The 13,745-nt window shown below is 45.1% G+C and overlaps 1 protein-coding gene across 2 annotated transcripts in view; it reads left to right on the plus strand.

Moving 5' to 3' along the window:
* Positions 1-13,745, plus strand: part of SLC7A6 (solute carrier family 7 member 6) — a 33,873-nt gene that overhangs the window by 13,297 nt on the left and 6,831 nt on the right. For both annotated transcript variants that reach the window (XM_049622919.1, XM_049622920.1), the window contains exons 3-6: positions 8,899-9,024; positions 10,918-11,062; positions 11,749-11,872; positions 12,082-12,185. In XM_049622919.1, the coding sequence (XP_049478876.1) occupies positions 8,899-9,024; positions 10,918-11,062; positions 11,749-11,872; positions 12,082-12,185 (499 nt within the window). The remainder of the gene's footprint in view (positions 1-8,898; positions 9,025-10,917; positions 11,063-11,748; positions 11,873-12,081; positions 12,186-13,745) is intronic.

Consider the following 13,745-nt stretch of genomic DNA (forward strand, 5'->3'; position numbering starts at 1 on the left):
GCCCATTCTAAGCAGCAGGCACCACACCAAAATGGCTTTTTCCCATTGGTGTTTCAGATTTCTTTACACTGACTTTGTAAACAAGCTCTGCTTGTGGCCAGTGACAGGAAGGTGGCTTCTAGCCCATATTTGGGTTTCTGAGGACAGAACCTGAGAGATTCCAGTTCATCCCTCTTTATTTTCCTTTTTCTCTTACGGGGTGGTGAAGAGTGATTCTGCCTAAAGTCACTGAAAAGGAAAGAAGATTGCTGTGAATTTACACAGTCTTGTAGAGCTAGTGTTTTAGCTGAGAAGTGGCCCAGAATTCCCTGTGTTCCTTAAGCACTGTGCTGCCAGAAGCACTTAATTATACTCTGTCCTTTCCGTATCTCTGCTTGCAAAAGCTTTGGCAGTGTGTGTAGTTTATCCACAGTGTTAAAAATAGGCTGAGAGTACCTTGGAGTTAGCAATAAAGGATTGTACTGTACACTGGGCCTCCTGACTTTAAGGATTTGTTAAAGACAAATGTTAAAGGGAACCCCTCCACATATAGCCCCAGGAAGAGGGAAAGTGGGTACTCAGCTGTATTGTATGTCTGGTAGGGTCTGGCCAGGGGAACTCTGGCCAGACTGAGTTGTCTAGAAAAAGAATAATTTTCTGGGGTGCCTGGGTGGCTCAGTCAGTTAAGCATCTGACTTTGGCTTAGGTCATGATCTCACAGTTCCTGGGTTTGAGCCCCACATCAGGCTGTCTGCTGAGAGAGCCTACTTCAGGTCCTCTCTCCCTCCTGCCCTCTCTCTGCCCCTTCCCTGCTCTCAGTCTCTCTCAGTTTGAAAAAATAATAATAATTTTCTGATTAGAAAATGTGTTAGGGGGTGCCTGGGTGGTGGCTCATTTGGTTAAGTATCTGGCTCTTGATTTCGGCTCAGGTCATGATCTCATGGGTTCATGAGATTGAGCCCTGCATTGGGCTTTGCACTGACAGAGCGGAGCCCGCTTAGGATTCTCTCTCCCTCTTTCTCTGCCCCTCCCCCTCTCTCAAAATAAATAAACATTAAAGAAAAAATAAGCTAAAATATATTCATTAAGGAGAAAATTAACTTGACCACAAATCACCTATAATCTACCACCAAAAGATGAGCACTTTTAATAGTTAAATCATGTCTTCATTTCTTTCTTTTTATAGAATTGGTAGCATACTTTGCGTATAACTTTATATTCTGCATTTTAAATTTAGTATATCATTTTTTTTTTCGTTTTGTGGAATGTTCTTCAAAAGAAACATTTTTTTAAAGTAGTGTCTCTTTTACTATTATTGTTTAGAGGTAGTATGTAATGTTACAAGCACTTTGAAAATGCAAAAAAATAGAAAAAAGAAAAGAAAAATCACCCATAATTTTAACTCCCAGAGAACTATTGCTGCTATTTGTGTGAAATACCTGTGGTATTTTTTTTTCCTGTGCTTATCTCATTTTTTACAAGTACTTTTGAGATCATACTCTGTGTGGTTTGTATAATACTTTAAAAAATTTAATATTTAATCCCTTTCATGATATATTCTTAGAAAACATGGTTTAGGGACACATAAGTCGGTTCCTGGCAGTGTGGTATAGTGGTTAAGATCACAGGCTCCCATGCCAGACTGGGATTGATTCCAGCTTTACCAGCTGTTTTTCTAGCTGTTAACCTTAGAGTAGTTAGTTAACTGTTGCTTTGGTCTTCTCATTTGTAAAATGGAAATATCAATTGTACCTACTGAAAAGATGGTTGTGAGGAGTAAGTGAATCAATACATGTATAGTACTTCCCTGTGTCTGGCATATAGTAAGTGTTCTGTAATATCATTATAAATAATATTGCTGTGGGAGTCTTTGTATATATAGTTTCAGAGTTTCTGCATCTTTTTTTAGGGTAGAATTATACAAGAGAAATACTTGTGTCTAAAGAAATAAACTGTTTTAAGATTCTTCATGTGTTACCCAATTTTCTTCTAGAAGGTTTTGTGAGTTTGTGCTCTTATCTAAGCAACTGAGAGTGCCTGTGCATTGGTCTCGTGTTGGCCTTAGGGTGAATTCCAAAAATAACCAAGTCAAAGGACACCTCTGTATGTAATTTTTCATGTGCAAAAGATTTTTATTTGCTAAATCCTTTTTCCTTTATGATTTTCCTCATTTTTTTTGTGCTTAGGAAGCCCATCCCCATATCAGGAACTGCTCTTTTGATTGGAGAAGAGACCTCACTTCTTAGAAGTGCAGTCATAGCATCTGTAGCTGCTTTTATTCAAGTGTACTTTTACCCAGAGTACTCAGGATCAGAATTCCTTCAAGCCCCTATCCTAGAAGCCCAGGCTTTTTCACAATGCATGTCTGTAGGCAGGAAATTGTCAGAGACGGGCCGAAGTTATAAAACCATGTCTCATTCTAACTGACAAGACTTTGGAGTTCAGCTTGCTCCTCTTCTTGGAACTTAGGGTGTAGAATCAGGCTGATGCATCATCTAACAAATCTGGAATGTGCTGAAGGGAGTCTCTTTGGGCAGGGGTGGCAGTGAGAGCGACGTGGTCTTAAGAGACAAAAATTTGGAGGAAACCAATTAGGTCATAATTAAGGGGGAAACCCCCAAAATCTGCACTTGTAACCATGGTGAAATTTAGGTGGGATAGGATAATTAAGTTAGTCTAAAATTGAGATATGAGAGGGGTCCACATTGTTGTTTGGGAGACTGTCTACAGAAATAATAACCATGCCAAGCTAGACAATTAAAGTTCCATTCTAGAAGAAAAGGCCCAGATAGTCTCCATATAACAACTCCAGGTCAGAGCTGCAAGCTGGTGCCCCATGGGCCAGACTTGACCCACAGATATATTTGTTTGGCCTCGTGTTGTAAGCAATTTTGAATTACTTGCCAAAATATGAAAATCAGGACTGGACCTTTCTTTTGAAAAACCAAAAGTTCTGGTAACCTTGGACCCACATTCCTTACTGACACAATCAGCTGCCTTTGAGTAGTGGTTGCTCTCTTTAAAGGAGCACACACTCTTTAGTCTGCTACAGCCCTCCACTCCCTCTTGTTTTATACCCAGACATTCTTACCATTGCTCACTTGTATTACCTACTTGGACCTTGAAGGTGTTACTGATTCAAATCCTGGCTTTTAGCAGCCCCTTACCCTATTCCCAGGTTACACTGGCAGAGAGATCCTAGCAACTTTTTTTTAAATTGCAGGCTATCTTAGCTACTTACTATCCTAGGGTAGTGGTTCTCAACCGGAGGTGAGTTTGTCCCCCAGGAGGCATTTGGCAAGGTCTGGAGATATTTTTGGTTGTCACACCTGCTGGGAAGGGGTGCTACTGGCATCTAGTGGGTAGAAGCCAGATCTTATAAAGTACAAGCATCTTATAAAGTATAAGACAGCCTCGTACAATTAAGCCTTTTCTAGCCCCAAATGTCAATAGTGCCGAGGTTGAGAAACTCTATTCTAAAGGTGCATTCTACTCATATCTGTGCTGGGAACTTGGACTCTTCTGTGGTGGGTTGGGCCTCAGGCTGCTAATTGGACTCAGTACGCTTAGAGGCTCTTACTCACTTATGGGACTGTAGGGGAAAATGGCAGTTCTTGAGGTCCATAGGTCCCTTCTCTGGCCAGGTGACCAGCAGCTCACACGTATCATTGGAGATTATTTGCTGTAAAGGTTTCAGTATAGAAGTCATTCAGCATTGACACTGGCATCAAAGCAGAGGCTTGCTCACACTGAGATCCATTTCCCCCACCCTCCACCCCCCATGGTTTGTTTGGCAAGGCCCACAGTGAAGAAGAGCTGGAGGAGGAGGAGCAGGAGCTGGAGGAGATGGGGGAGGGAGACTGCCAAAGGGGAGACGAGTGAAGAAACACTGTATGATTCCTGAATAACTTTCTGTTGTCTCTTGCTGTCTTAGGCACTAGTGTGGGCAGGGTTCTGAGAAGGAAGGGTATGCTCCCCTTTTTTGGTCAGTTGTTGCTATGGATAGACAGCTTTCATGTTCTGAAAGTGACAGGCCTCAGAAGGACTGGGTCTTTAGCAGTACAAAGACCCTGGAGTCTACCCCTGTATAGAGCATGAATGGTTTGATAATAAGAGTAAATGTGTATATCTGTGTAATTAAAAACAAGGAGGGGGTGCCTGAGTGCCTAAGTTGGTTAAGCGTCTGACTCTTGATCTCAGCTCAGGTCATGATCTCAGGGCTTGTGGGTTTGAGCCCTGCATTGGGCTCAGTGTTTACAGCCCGGAGTCTGCTTGGGATTCTCTCTCTCTCTCTCTCTTTGCCCCTTCCCGCTTGTTCATGAGCACACACATATATTCTAAATAAATAAATAAATAAATAAATAAATAAATAAACTTTAAGCAAACAAACAAGGGGGTTTCTTAACAAGGCATATACCTGACATATTCATATGCATCCTGAGAGGTAGCTCCAGATTCCAGGATTTACATTTGGAAGGGTTTACTTCTCCTGGACTGTTGTACATTTTTCTCCTAATATATTTGTAGATGGTCTCTCCCCTGCTTTTTTTCTTTTTCTGCCTTGTAGCTGCTGTTGTTAAGGATTGCACTCCTCTGTCCTTGAGTGCCCCTTAGTAACACCCAGCTTGTTTGTGGGAGGAATTGGAAGGGTTCCTTCCTTTCCCTGTTGCTGTGGGAAAAGGGAGCTGTGACTATCAGCATAACTGGGACTATAGCTGCAGATTGCCAAGTCATCTCCTCATCAGAAAGAGAATATGAGAGGCACAGTTCTGTTGTAGGGCACATGTATTATCCAGGATGAATTTCGGCTTCAAACAACTGAAAACCGAAAGCAGTGTGGCTCAAATATATTGAAGTTTATTTCTCTCACAGCATTGTGGGGCTGGTAGGATGACTTCATAGTTTTTCGGGGAGCCAGGTTCCTTCCTTCTGCTTTACTGCTCTGCCATCTTCAGCATGCGACTTCTATCTAGCTGGTGGTCCAAGATGGCTACTCACGCTCTAGCTGTCAAGTCTGCACTGTAGCTGATACGGAGAACAAAGAAAGGCATGTGCTGCCCTTCAAACAGACTTCCTGAGGTCTTATTTATATGAATGTTTGCTTACATCCCTGGGGCAAGAACTTAGTTATCTGGCCATACCTGCCTGCAGAGAGAGGCTGGGAAATGTCAACTTTATTTTGGGCGGCCATGACTACGCTAAAATTTCTATTACTAAGGAAAAAATGGAAGAAGAGATATTAAAAGATAACTAGCAGTTTTTGCCACAGAGAGACTTTAGGGATTTGTTTCTGCTTTGGGGTTGGGTATGGATCTGCTAAAGCCCCTAGAGACTGAAGACCCTCACATGGACCCCACACTTGCTGGTACAGGCTTTCCAGCCAGGAAATGAGATGGGGAGAAGAGGGAAGTCTTGGATGTTGTAATTGTGGATGTGTAACGCTCAGTTGCGTCTGAGCACCTGGCCTCCAGGCTCAGCTTTGTGCTTAAGCCCTGACAGAATCTATGGTGCTAGATGGGGATGGGAATTTGGGGAGGCTTGGAGGGGTGGGATCAGATAGTGATATGTTTCTTAATTAAAATCAGGAAAACCTTAAGGGGACTTGGCTTCTGCATGGTAGACTGTTCTTGGAGCTCCCTGTTCTCTGGCAGGGCTGAGAGTATGGTGAAGCAAGTAAGGCTCTGGGGACAGCATTTAAGGATGCATTCACTCTGGGGGTGAGTACCCCAGACACCTGGGGGTGTCTGGGTGGTCCATTGGTTAAGAGTCCGACTCTTGGTTTCGGCTCAGGTCATGATCTAGCAGTTGGTAAGTATGAGCCCCGCCCTGACGATGCAGAGCCTGCTCAGGATTCTCTCTCTTTCTGCCCCTCCCCTGCTCCTGCTCTCTCTCTTCCCTTCTCTCTCTCAAAAAATAAATAAATAAACTTAAAAAAAAAAAAAGAAAAAAAGGATGCACTCATTCTGAGGTTCTCCAGGCGACCCTGAAAGTGAGCACCTCCTTAAATTTTGTGCCCCAGACACCCTCCTTACCTCACCCTACTTCTGGCCTTGCTCCCTGGCTACACGTTGTTTTAGATTAAGTATTTTAATTTTTACTGAGGAAGAAGCATTTATGCATGGTAAATAAGTCAGTGTAAAACAGTGTGCAATGGAAAACGTGTCTCTCCCTCACCAGAGCTTTGGTCTTCTTCCCCAGAGGCAACCACTGTGACCAAGCTCTTTTGTATCTTTCCAGCTGTCATTCAGAAGGGGCTCTGAGGGGATTTCCACGAAGAGCTGCCTTCTTTCACTTATTGGCAGGAGTCATTGAATTGCACTATGTGCAATATTTACTTGTGTGCTGAGAGGATCAAGCCAGGGGGGAGATGTGTAGCAGGATGGAGGGAAGGAGAAGGAACAGGAGTGAGAGGGAGTGCCTGTCAGTGAGGCTGTGGAGTATGTCTTCTTTTCTCCCCCATCTTGCAGCCACATCTTGGTGCTGTAAGGCACAAGCACGGTGAGCACAGCTAGGGCATCGTGAGATAGTCTCTTTCTTTGTGTGTATGTCCGTCTTTTTGTCTGTCACTCTTTTTGTCCCTTCTCTCTGTCTCTCTTGGTCTGTCTCTTATCTCTCTCTCCCCTGTCTTCTGTGTATTTCTGCACCTTTCTCTGTTAGTCTTTTTCTCACAAGCTGCACACCCTCTCACCTCTGCTTCTTTTCATAGTCCTGTTTCCTTCCTCTGCTTTTTTGTGGTTTTTGTTCCTCTGTTACAAGGGCCTGTATGTACCTTCGACTTGCTGTGTCTCCCAACTCTGCTACTGTTAGATAGATTCCATTTCTTGCTGCCCCACTCTGTGTTCCTGGGAAAGACAATTGAATAGGTTCACCTTGGGTGATCAGCTGTGATAGGTGAGGGGGGGCAATTCCCAAGAAGGGGCCTGGCAGATACCTCAAAATATGCTTACTGTGTTGGATAGGGGTCTGTGGATTACTGGTGGCTATTAATTTGGTAATCCTTATGCTAGCTGATCTCGGCTTAACCCCCACAGAGAACTTGGATTAGCAGGGCAGGTCCCTGGGAAGACCTGCCAGCAGCATGCATTCCTTTGGCCTTCCCTCCTCTTTGACCATTGCCTTCCTCCATCCCCCGTATGACTAACTAGTGAGCACCTGTATCATTTGCCAGAGTACTGAGTGAAAGGTCTTTAAGGGCTATGGAGGCTGTTTAGCCACCATGTTTATTTCCACAGGCTCTAGTCTCCCTCACATCTGAGTAGAGAAATGTCAACTTTGTGACAATTGCCTCACTCTAGGGAATTGGTGATTAAGTGAAAGTCATCACCATCTTTTTTTAAATGTTTATTTTAGAGAGAGAGAGAGAGTGTGTGTGTGTGTGTGTGTGTGTGCGCGCGCGCGTGCACGCAAGTGCAAGTGGGGGAGGGACAGAGAGAGAGAATTTCAACTGGGTCCGCACTGTCAGTGGGGAGCCTGACATGGGGCTTGAACTGATGAACCGCAAAGACCATGACCTGAGCCGAAATCAAGAGTTGGATGCTCAACCGACTGAGCCACCCAGACACTCCAAAGTTCATCAACATCTTGATTCCAACCAGAGTTTATCAGTTCCCCTCTTTGCTTGGCAATAAGCTTAAGAAAACAATATGCTTTTGTTTCCCCCTAATAGTTGTGGTCTTCTATGGGCACATGCCCAAGGGGGAGACCTTCATGAGACAGATGTCCGTATGACCATAGCATGAGTTACTAAGCCGTGCTGTGAAGTGGGAAGGCCATAGGGTTCAGGGAGAGAGAGCTCAGTGAGGGGCTGCCTGGTATATTTGGGGAAGATTTTACAGAGGAGGTGGGGATTTAGCTAGATCTTGAAAGTGGGAGTTGTTGGCTGTGGCAGGAGGAGGAAGAAAGGACATTTCTTTTAAATGTATATATGGCACCAGTAAGAAGAGAGTCTGGCTGAAGGAGAGGGTGCAAAATGGGTAGGAGTAGGTGGAGGCAGCCTGGAGGATGAACCCAAAAGATTTTGTAATAACGTTTGAGGTTCACATAAAAGTTCTATTGTTGGAGGCTTAGAGCAGTACTTAGCAGTGTCACTGTGGAGCCTCTTGTATTCTGTTCTTGTGTCTTCCTGGTGGGTCAGAGCAGTCCCTGTTTAGCAACAGTAAGGTGCTGGGACACTCTGCATAGGGCCCAGATATCACTGATGTCCTCGAAGAGCTGGAACGTAAAGCCAACAGTACAGACAGGAGCCTAGAGAATGTCCAAGCAAGCTTCGTTTTGCATGGGCCTCACTGAGAATCAGGAGGTTTGGATAGAAATGGAGGGGGTGGATGGGGAGGGGGTCCTTGTAAGGTTAGGAATGTTGGTTAGCCTTATCTATAAAATGGGAATAGGAACACCTGTATTTTAAGGTTGTGAGAATTAATCGAGAGGATGCATGTGGAATTGTCAGGTACATAACAGGCTTTTAAAAATATACACTTACATGCAAAACATTGTCTCTCTAATTCCTAGGTGACTTGCCACTTGTATTTAAATTCACCTCATTTATTGATGGACCTCTCTTGTCCCCACTTTCTAATATGGCCATGGAAATGTTTTGTGCCTTGGGTGGCTTGGAACCTTGGAAGTCTGAGTGGGGAAGGGTGGGTGAAATCCATTATTTCTGGGCCTGGGGGCAATTTCCAAAAATGATTCTGGCTGTCAGAATTAATGAATATGTGTTAATGCATGCCTTTGTATCTTAACTTGTCAACAGTGATGGGCAGATGGTGGATGTCCCTCCATTTGCCTGTTCTTGTGGTTCTGACTCGATCATTGGCCCCTTTGGTTTTAGTTAGGGCAGAAGTGATGCTCTCTAAGGAGAGGTTGGGTCACTGTGCCCTCAGCTCAAGCCTGCCAGTGATTTTATGTTTTTCCTTCTAGGTCTGCTGACATTTGTCAACTGTGCCTATGTCAAGTGGGGCACACGTGTGCAGGACACGTTCACTTATGCCAAGGTCTTAGCGCTCATTGCCATCATTGTCATGGGCCTCGTTAAACTGTGCCAGGGTAAGATGGGCCTGGGCTTGGAAGGAGGGTGAATGACTCCAGGAATTTGTGTGGATTTCCTGAGGAGGACATGGGAAATCTTGGCTTAACTGATCAGCTCATTCTATGTATATCCTAGACTGTCATTGAGAGTAAGACATCTGTTCCTGGGCTCCTTGGACCAGGCTGGCTTGGCCAACTGAACATGAGTCAGTCCCTCCCTCAGGGCTGTTTTCCCTTTGTGGAGGCTGGGAACATTGCAAGAAGGCAGCTGAGAGCCTAGGAATTCTTGAAACTTGGGTCGTGTGTAATTGGGTCATAAATGTAGCTGATGGGGATAGAGTGAGCCCTACTGTGGCCCTGTTTTTGGTCTGTGACTGCCAGGCAGCAAGTAGGAAGACTTGGCCCTCCTTGAGAGGAGTGGGAAGGTGTGCATAGAAGTTGGATGGAATGTAGAAATGAGTGGTTATTTTGGAGTCTTTACTTTTTGTTTTTATTTATCATTTGAACCCAAAGTCAGCTCTCAGCAAAATATTAAAATAGTATGAAGCACTGGCTTTCCTACATGTTGGCTTTAGAAAGCGTTTCATTCCTGAATCAGAGTAAACTAGCAGGGAGGGTAATAGGCCTCATGAGGTCTCCTGAGCTCTTAGGGAAGTCCTGTGGTGTCTTTGGCCAAGGATATCTCAATCACTTACTTAGCAACCCAGTTCTATATTGTCTGTCTCTAAACTCAGCTGTGTTTACATTTACCAGGGAGAGGTGAGACCCCCTTCTCAGATCTATTGGTTTTGGAATTCAGAAAGCTCTGTTTTCAAGTGCCTTCGGTGATTCTTGTCCAGTACCTTGGCATATGTGCCAAGTTAGTACAGCCAGCCACCTGGATGTCCCTGGAGTCTCAGGAACATCTCAGGTCAAATTGGGTAGCTGAATTAGCCTCCTACCAAGATCTGTGCCTTAGGAAACCACTGCTGTGAATGATGACTGACACCTCTCGGGCATGAAAACCCCTATTTTCCCTTCTCTTGCTGCACACCCATCCCTTTTTGATACATTGAAGGAATAGGTCTGCTTTTTGCAGGGGATTACAGCAGGCTTCCTTAGAAGTATGGATCTTGTAAGAAAAAAAAAAAAGTATGGATCTTGTTTAAAAAACCTCCAGTGTGTCTAGAAGGTTTCTCTTCTGGGCAACTGGGTGCTGCTCCCTTGGCTTTCAACTGTGTGGGCTCCAGATGCCTCCAAGGAGAACGGCAGGTGCCTAGGCTGGCTCTCCACAGGTGGAAGTGGCTTAGGCCTACCCCAGGTGCAGTGAGAGATAAGAAGACCCCAGTTCCTACATAGCCTGTGATTTCCTGCTGCATGCAACCGCAGCCCCTGCAATTAGAGCAACAGAGTTCCCTCCATGAGAATGAGAAAACTGTTTGACCACATTGTGCAGTGGTCTTGGCCAAAAGAGATAGTTCCACAGGAAGGTCTAATTGTTAGTTAAAAATGTAAAACAGGGTTATTTCTAAAAATAGGAAGAACTCTGGCCTACCTTGAGGTCACTTGGAAATTCAGCAGAGCTTTGGAAAAGGTGTTATCACTTCAGAAGGCAGCCAGGAATGTTTTTGTTTTTCTGAGATTGTGTAATTTTGCTAAAGGAATATGAACTTTCTTGAGGGAGTGGGTGGGGTGATAAAGTACAGGGAGCTGGTTGTTGTTCTTTTGGTGTTAAATTATGTTTTTTTTCTTCCCTCTGCCCGCTTGCTTTTCCCTTTTCTTGACCCTCCTCTTTTTTTCTTCCCTCTTCACTTCCTCTTTCTTACTGCCTCTCCCTGTTCTTCCTCTTCTCCCTATACCTTCCATCTCTCCCCTCCTTCTTCCTCTTCCTTCTCCCTGAACCCCTTCCCCTACCTGCCTTTGCCCCCACAGGACACTCTGAGCACTTTCAGGATGCCTTTGAGGGTTCCTCCTGGGACATGGGAGACCTCTCTCTCGCCCTCTACTCTGCCCTCTTCTCTTACTCAGGTTGGGACACCCTTAATTTTGTAACAGAAGAAATCAAAAACCCAGAAAGGTAACGGTGGGATCACACTCTCTCCCCCCAACTTGGCTGGAACTCCTGCTAATAGTGGGCACACTTGCCCTCCTCCCTCTCCTCCTTTCTCTTTCTCTCATTCCTTCTTCTTCTCCCTACTGCCCTTTCTCTAGCTTGGAGGAATTAGGGGGTAAGCTGGGAATGAGTGAAGGTGGGAAAGCCCCTGGCTCCTCACCCTCAGGTTTACACTGAAGGATCCCCAGGGTCCTTGCTCAAGGAGAGGTCCTTCAGTGGGCAGTAGCTGACCCAGCTGGGGCTAAGGTGTTAGAACCTCGTCTCTGGTGCTGACACTGAGGCCTGAGGAGTCAGGAGCTTATTCTGGGCAGCCAGTTCCCCAGCCTGACCTCCAGTCCCTGGAGGACACTGCTCCTTCAGTGGGGTCCACTGGTCCTATTGTGGTGAGGATCAAATACTGATCCCCAGCTATCCTCACAGAGAAGGGTTTCTCTCTCCCCCTCTCCTTCTCCCTCTCTCCCTCGCTCTCTCTGTTTCTCCATGGAAAGGGCATGGGATTCATATCCACCTTTGACCATGTGGGGAAGAGGAGCCTGCCTCAAAGATTTAGAACCAGGGAACTGTTAAACTTCAGACAAATCCTTGGGTTAACTTTTTTTGACTCCAAGGATAGTTGATTCTAGGTAGTCCTGTCTCACTTGTCCTGACAGAAATTTGCCCCTGGCCATTGGGATTTCTATGCCAATTGTGACGCTCATCTACATCCTGACCAATGTGGCCTATTACACAGTGCTGAGCATTTCAGATGTTCTTGACAGTGATGCTGTGGCTGTGGTGAGTACCCATTTGCTCATCACCTTTTCATACTGAATGGCTCAATCTTTCTTTCTGCAGCCATTCCAGTTCTGCAGGGTGGGATGATGGGTCTAGGTTAGAGGGTGGGTGGGCTGCTCAGTAGTGATGGCATTTGTCCTGACAGCATAGGTACAGGAGGCTTATGAAAGCCTGTCCTGTGCTGAGTGCCTTCTGTGCTCTGCCCTCAGACATTTGCTGACCAGACATTTGGCATGTTCAGCTGGACCATTCCTATTGCCGTTGCCCTGTCCTGCTTTGGGGGCCTCAATGCGTCTATCTTTGCTTCATCAAGGTACTGTGTTTCTGCCTTGTCAATAACAGACTGCGGTATTTAATCCCTTCAGGCTCTAGGCGAGCCTGTAAGAGCCCTTCTTTCTCTTGGATATATAGGGTGTGTGTGTGTGTAAGCTAATGTGCATGCATATGCTTGCCTTTGTGCAAACATTGTGTGCTTGAAGCTCACACTTCCGTCTGAGACGAGGACAAACTGGTTAGAGGTAGAGCGGAGGAAGGTCGTAGCTTGGAGTAGTGATCCTGTCAGGGACTATACTCTAGGCTCCTAGAGTGGGTTATCTGCAGCCCCAGGATTCATTCCTTTAGAAGATTATTATTGAGCACTTGCTGTGTACCAGGTATTAGTACAGGATAACTCTGCCCCTCATTTCAAAAACACTAAGGCTGGCAGGTAGGCTCTTGCTCTCCTCTATACATAGAGACTTATCTATAGGAACACTTGTCTTTCCTCCTGTTTCAGAGAAAAGAGCAGTCCTGCTCTTCCAGGCTCACTCTGGGTTCTAGTACCACCCTCTTCTTTAGCATTTTGCTTCATCACTTGGCCCTTCTCTTTGGTGGATGTTCAGTTGGAGCCAGCTCTGAGCTTCTCTCATCTCTACTTAGTGAAATCACAAAACAACTTTTCTTATCTCCCTTCTTCCTTATGGACACACTTTTTGAGGGAATAGTATGCACTTTGACTGTCAGTCATTTTTCTAACCATTATACTTTGGCTTCTACTACCTAAAAAAATGTTCTTATTACCAGTGTACCTGTGTACATTGTGTACCAGTGACCTCCTTCTTAGCCTGCTTTTAGTCCTTATCCTACTGGATCCCCAAAGCAAGTGATGCTTACCACCCTCTACTTCGGAAACTATTCCTGTGACTCTGTGACTCTCTGATATCTGAGAGAAAGGCTTCTTTCCCGATTTCTCTTCCACTCACCTTATAAACGTTGCTGTCCCAGGACTGGGAGTGTAATAGATATTCAATAGATACTTTCTGCATGAACAGATAAGATGAACTAATAAAATAGTTTCATCCTGTTTATTTTTTTTACTAGTTTTGACTCCCCAGTCCATGTACCTGGGGTCTCCCTAGGGTAACCAGAATAATAGAGAAATCAAAGTCTTGTAAAACAGTATGGTGTCATCTTCCCTTGCTTCAGCCTGGTGTGGCCAGGGTTGCACCAGATGTGACTCTTAACAAGTTACCCCACCCAGAGATGGTGTTTCCTATAGCCTTACCCTTACTGATTCCTAAGACATCCCAATTGGCTCTGTCAATCTTCTTCTTCTTTTTTTAATTCTTTAAATGTTTTTTTTTTATTTTTGAGAGAGAGAAGGAGTGAGAGAGACCGAGCATGAGAAGGGGAGGGGCAGAGAGAGAGGGAGACACAGAATTTGAAACAGGCTTCAGGCTCCCAAGGTGTCAGCACAGAGCCTGACACAGTGCTCAAACCCATGAACTGAGATCATGACCAGAGCCGAAGTCAGATGCTTAACCAACTGAGCCGCCCAGGCACCGTTCCTTCCTTCCTTCCTTCCTTCCTTCCTTCCTTCCTTCCTTCCTTCCTT

Source organism: Panthera uncia (genome assembly GCF_023721935.1).
Source record: "Panthera uncia isolate 11264 chromosome E2 unlocalized genomic scaffold, Puncia_PCG_1.0 HiC_scaffold_20, whole genome shotgun sequence".
NCBI classification, from domain to species: Eukaryota; Metazoa; Chordata; class Mammalia; order Carnivora; family Felidae; genus Panthera; species Panthera uncia.